The sequence below is a fragment of the Amphimedon queenslandica genome, unplaced genomic scaffold (genome assembly GCF_000090795.2).
Source record: "Amphimedon queenslandica unplaced genomic scaffold, v1.1 AMPQUscaffold_10090_Cont17565, whole genome shotgun sequence".
Taxonomy (NCBI): domain Eukaryota; kingdom Metazoa; phylum Porifera; class Demospongiae; order Haplosclerida; family Niphatidae; genus Amphimedon; species Amphimedon queenslandica.
Genome location: NW_003549639.1, coordinates 1 through 5193, shown reverse-complemented (window position 1 = coordinate 5193; position 5193 = coordinate 1). Strand labels below are relative to the sequence as shown.

Below are 5193 nucleotides of genomic sequence, written 5' to 3'. Positions count from 1 at the left end.
CCCTCCCTCTCCCTCCTTCTCTCTCTCCCTCTAGCTCTCCATCCATCATCATGACACTGACTTCACTTACATCTCCACTCAGCTACATTCCTCTCTTCTCCCCACCTCCTCCTCCCTTACCAACCCTCACTACTCCTCCTTCCTCCACTCTCTCTTCCTCTCTCCCTCTCTCTCCTCCCAGTCTCTCCTCTTTACTGATATCATCCACTGGTTGGTTGATCTACTATCAGTGAGTGAGAGAGAAGAGGGTGAGGGTGTGGCTGGTTCTATGGATAAAAGGAGGGAAAAGTTCCAGCTGTTGAAACTGTTTTCATTAATGAACTCAAAATCAATTTCTGTAAGTACATGTATATACATGTACATGTACAACATGTACTATTATACATGTAATTACTGTATAGCTACAGCCTATTGTAGTAATTTTGGAGGATAAATTTTAATAAAATACATGTACATATAATTGTCAAATTTTTAGTGGTTAAAGCTCTTAATTTTAATGTATGTATTATATTTTTGATTCATACTATAGTTATGTTTGGATGAAATGGACAGGCTGTTATCATATTTATTAAAATGGCTATTGAAAGCAACAGGTACATGTACAAGTACATTATAAATTTATTATTTATTTTTTGTTGTTAGATATTGAATTGTGTGTGTCAGTAGTGAGCACTTATCGTCATCTTGTTGACTGTTATTCCTCTTCTAACGATATTAATAAATATTTGAATAATGCAGCTGGTATCATAATGGACTCTATCAATGATAATAATGATAATAATAATAGTGATATAACAAAGTAAGTAGGGGAGAGAGAGAGGGAGGGAGGGAGGGAGAGAAGACTACTATAGTCTTATTTAGTGAGGATCTGTACATTTTAAAGTTCAAAAGTACATGTAGATAGGTATCAATTGGAAGAAATCGAGTGAGATAAGGATGAACTGGGATAATAATAATAATAATAATAATAATAATAATTATTATTATTATTATTGTTTTATTTTAGTGTATTGTTTCATGGTGTTGTATTCCAGTCTCTCCATTCTTCTCTTCTCTCCTCATCATGGACCCTCTTCCAACCTACCCTAGACAAAGCAATGAAAGACAAAGTACAACTACCGTATAGCGGAAAATTTTCGTGGCCCAAAATTTTCGTGGATTTTTCCAAAAATCAATTTCGTGGTTTTAATTTTTGTGGTTTTCTACAATTCGGCCATCTTAAACCATATAAAATCAATTTTCGCGGATTTTATTTTCGTGGGTTTTGAAAAAACGTGAAATCCGCGAAAATTTTGGGCCACGAAAATATTCCGCTATACGGTATAACATTTTTTTATATTTATTATTTATTTATTTATTTATTTATTTACGCATACAATTGTACATGTATTTTATTTTTTGGTTCTTAAAATTAATTTCTTTTTTAGACTAATTACATCACACCTCAGTTGCTGCTCCAGTGTTGCCGTGGCGACCTCTACTTCTCCCCCTCTCTCTCCCCTCTCTCCCTCAGCTCCTCCCTCCCTCTCTCCCTCTCTCTCTTTCTCCTCCCTTCTCTCGGCTCATGTGATCTTCCCTCTCTACAGCATCTCGTTGGAGAAGGGCTGGATGGATACCCGTTGGTTGATGTGTTGTTGCTATGGTTACCTGAAGGTGGACATAGAGAGGAGGATGTTAATGAGGAGGTATGGTTAATGGGTATGGTCACATCTTTATTGAGCATCGTGATTTTAGAATCTTTAGAGGAATCTTTATTAGTAAGTTAATGTCACTTTTTTAATTGTGTTTATTAATTTTAGTTTTTATGTGTACATGTATATTATTGAGTATATTTTTAGTATTTTAATTGCATTGTAAATGATGTTATTAATTTATGAATTGCTTTTTAATTTAGTGTTTAACTTTTAAAGATTCCTTAATTGCTAAATTTTTTTAAAATTAGTATGCACTATTAATGTATTCTCTCTCTCTCTCTCTCTCTCTCTCTCTCTCTCTCTCTCTCTCTCTCTCTCCTAGTCTTCCCTTATACTGCCTGTGGTTAGGTCTTCATTAAAGTTGCTAGTTCAATCAAGAAAGTGTTCGGCTTTACCAACAATCCAATCATTATTGAAAAGGTGAGCATTAATGATATTCTACCACAAATAAGATATTAATAATTAATTTGTATTTTATTTTAATACATGTACATGTACACTGCACACATATAATACAAGAAAAGCACAAATTGAACATAAAATAATACCTTTAATAGCTTTTATGTTAATCTGTTTTTCTACATCTACATTAATACTATCTTTTACAAATTCATGTTAATCTCTCTCTCCCACAGGTGTTCTGATCAGTTCATTTCTCTTCTCTCACTCTCTCATCTATTGGAACATTATAAGCCAGAGCTGGATGAAGAGATTGTATCAGAAGATTCAAAAAGAGAAGGAAGAGGAAGAGAAGTGAAGAGTTATAAAGATGATGCTATCATTCAGTTGATATTGGAAGAGTCTGATGCCACTCTATGGACTGTACTAGCTCCTATTAAGAATAGACTTGATATACCATTGATAAGCAGTAAAGGTATACATGTAGCTTAGCATCTAATGTACTGTACAGTGTACTCAAAAATCAGGTCAAAGTCCCTGTACTATAGAAGTAATTAGTGTTTTGCTAGGAAAGTACTTATTCTGATGCACATATTGAATGTTCAATTTACATGTACATGTATCTATTTCTCTAGATCCTTGTCAAGTCTGCTCATTATTATACATTACATCACCCAACACTGTACAGTACAATGAGTCTATCAATACTGTACTGAGTTCTATAGTACAGTATCAGGATCAGCTCAACCTGTTTGGAGGAGGAAAGTAAGTAAATGTAAACGCTCCTACTCTAACTAGTAATTAGTACTTATTAATTTTCTATCTCTCCTTCTATGTATTATAATGTGTGTAATATCCCACTGGTTGCTATGGTATAGCCAGTATTCATTATGTACTGTCATAACTTCCTTTAGTCACAAAACCTATGAATATATTTAAGGTAACACCCACTTTTTGTGTCTAGTTGACCTTCTTTAGCTGCCTTCCCTTCTTCTTTTCATTCTCGTTGATTCCAACTTCTTCATTTTCTTATCGTTCGTTCTTGCTCTATCTTCATTTACCGTCTTCTACCTTTATCTCTCTTCATTTTTCATTCTTGCTTTACATACACAATTCTATTCTTTTCTTGAAATGGCAACCAAACCATCTTCATCTTCTCCTGGTCTCCTCAAACTGGAGGAACAGCTTACCTGTCCTGTGTGTCTTGACCACTATACCAACCCTAAGACTTTACCTTGTCTACATTCATTCTGTGAGCACTGTCTGGAGGGATTACCTCTGGATAAGAAGAATGAGACCTATTACCTCTCTTGTCCCACTTGTCGTCATTGTACAGAGTTACCAGAAGAAGGAGCAGGAGCCTTTCCTGTAGCATTCCACCTCAACAACCTCAAAGAGATGCAAAGTTTACTGAAGAAGACAATAGTTTTGCCTAATCCTCAAGAGGCCACATGTAGTGATCATGGAAAGTCTTTGGAGCTATTCTGTGAAACATGTAATACAGTAATTTGTGTTAATTGCTCATATCGTGATCATAAACATCATGAATGTGGGTTAGTTACTGACAGTTTCACAAAACACAAAGAAGCACTGGAGAAATCTCTTAATCCGTTAAAAGGGAAAATTAAAGGACTCAAGAAGGTCCTGTCTACTCTAGCAGAGAGAGAGGGTGAGATCAGAGAGAGAGGAGAAGGAGTCTTAGAAGAAATACATGAAATGGTAGAGGAAATGATGAATGTTCTTCGTGAGTCAGAGAGGAAACTGACTAAGCAGGCAAAGAGGGTCATTGATGGTAAACTAAAGGTGCTGTCAGAGCAAATGAAATCAGCAGAAATAAGTTTGAGTGTTCTGGAGGATGTTGAGGATTATGTGGAACAGAGTCTGAAGACAGGCAGTCCTCAACAAGTCCTGAGGTCTAAGAAACAGATGGTGGAGCGCGTGAGTGAAGTTACTGGAGGGATCAATGTGGAGGAGTTACATCCAAAGGAAAAGGCCGACTTTGTATTGAGTAAAGATATCAAATCGCTACATCACATTGGAAATGTTGTCCCAGTACAGCAGTGTAGAGTGAAGAAGATTGATCATATTACACCTGCTGGCAAAACAGTTTCATTTTCACTATCAATGGAGGCACCAGATTCATCTATTTTGTGTAGTCCCGTCTCTTCTCTGAGGTGTAGTCTAGTACCACTTGGTAAAGGTGATCAACCCATTCACACTACAGTCACTACCACCAGCACTGATCCTGGAGTGTATAGGATACAGTGTAAGCCTTCAACCAGTGGTACTCATACAGTAAAAGTACAAGTATATGACGTACACCTTGAGGATACCTCACTAGTCATCCCTATCAATCCTTACCTTGATAACATCACTCCAGTACGTACTATAACTGAGCTTAAGGGTCCCTGGGGAGTTGCTGTAAGTGATGATAATCATGTTGTAATAACTGAGACTAATGGTAACTGTGTAACAATACTGGATAGAGAAGGAAAGAAGTTGAAATCATTAGGAGGGGAAGGAGGAAGTGGTAATGTTGAGTTTTCTTCTCCTCATGGTGTAACCATCACTCCAGACAAATTCATTCTTGTATCTGATAGTCACAGGATCCAGAAGATAAGCATGGATGGATACCTTATAGCATCAGTTGGTGAGAAGGGCAGTGGACCACTACAATTCAATGCTCCTCGTGGTATAGCCATTTCTCCTATAACAGGACAGGTTTATATTGCTGATAGGGATAATCATCGTATACAAGTCTTGAATCCTGATCTAACCTTCTCTCATTCATTTGGTAGTGAAGGATCAGCTAATGGACAGTTTCAGTATCCACGTGACATTGCTATTGACAGTCAAGGATTAGTGTATGTTGCTGATAGTAATAATGATCGCATTCAGAAGTTCTCTCCAGATGGAAAGTTTGTGGGCCAGTTTGGTACTGAAGGATCTGGTCCTGGACAGCTTAATAGTCCATTTGGTATAACAATAGACACTGCAGCTACTGGTCTAGTGTATGTTAGTGAAAGGGACAATCATCGTATATCAGTCTTCACTAGTGATGGTGTGTTTGTTAGTAAGTTTGGAAGTAAAGGCAATAATA

General features: G+C 36.8%; 1 protein-coding gene across 1 annotated transcript; it reads left to right on the top strand.

Moving 5' to 3' along the window:
- Positions 1-32: 32 nt before the first annotated feature.
- Positions 33-3151, top strand: LOC109590390 (uncharacterized). Its single transcript, XM_020006316.1, has 8 exons — positions 33-337; positions 530-593; positions 643-799; positions 1007-1109; positions 1428-1757; positions 2017-2114; positions 2330-2568; positions 2729-3151. The coding sequence occupies exons 1-8, from the start codon at positions 269-271 to the stop codon at positions 2860-2862; spliced, it is 1194 nt and encodes a 397-aa protein (XP_019861875.1). The 5' UTR covers positions 33-268; the 3' UTR covers positions 2863-3151.
- Positions 3152-5193: the final 2042 nt, after the last annotated feature.

Bases quoted from the DNA above. Each gene is read 5' to 3' on its own strand.
- LOC109590390 (XM_020006316.1), top strand. From the start codon at position 269: ATGGATAAAAGGAGGGAAAAGTTCCAGCTGTTGAAACTGTTTTCATTA. The intron at 800-1,006 runs GTAAGTAGGGGA...GTTTTATTTTAG, and splicing joins AATAATAGTGATATAACAAA to TGTATTGTTTCATGGTGTTG. The intron at 1,110-1,427 runs GTACAACTACCG...TTTCTTTTTTAG, and splicing joins ACAAAGCAATGAAAGACAAA to ACTAATTACATCACACCTCA.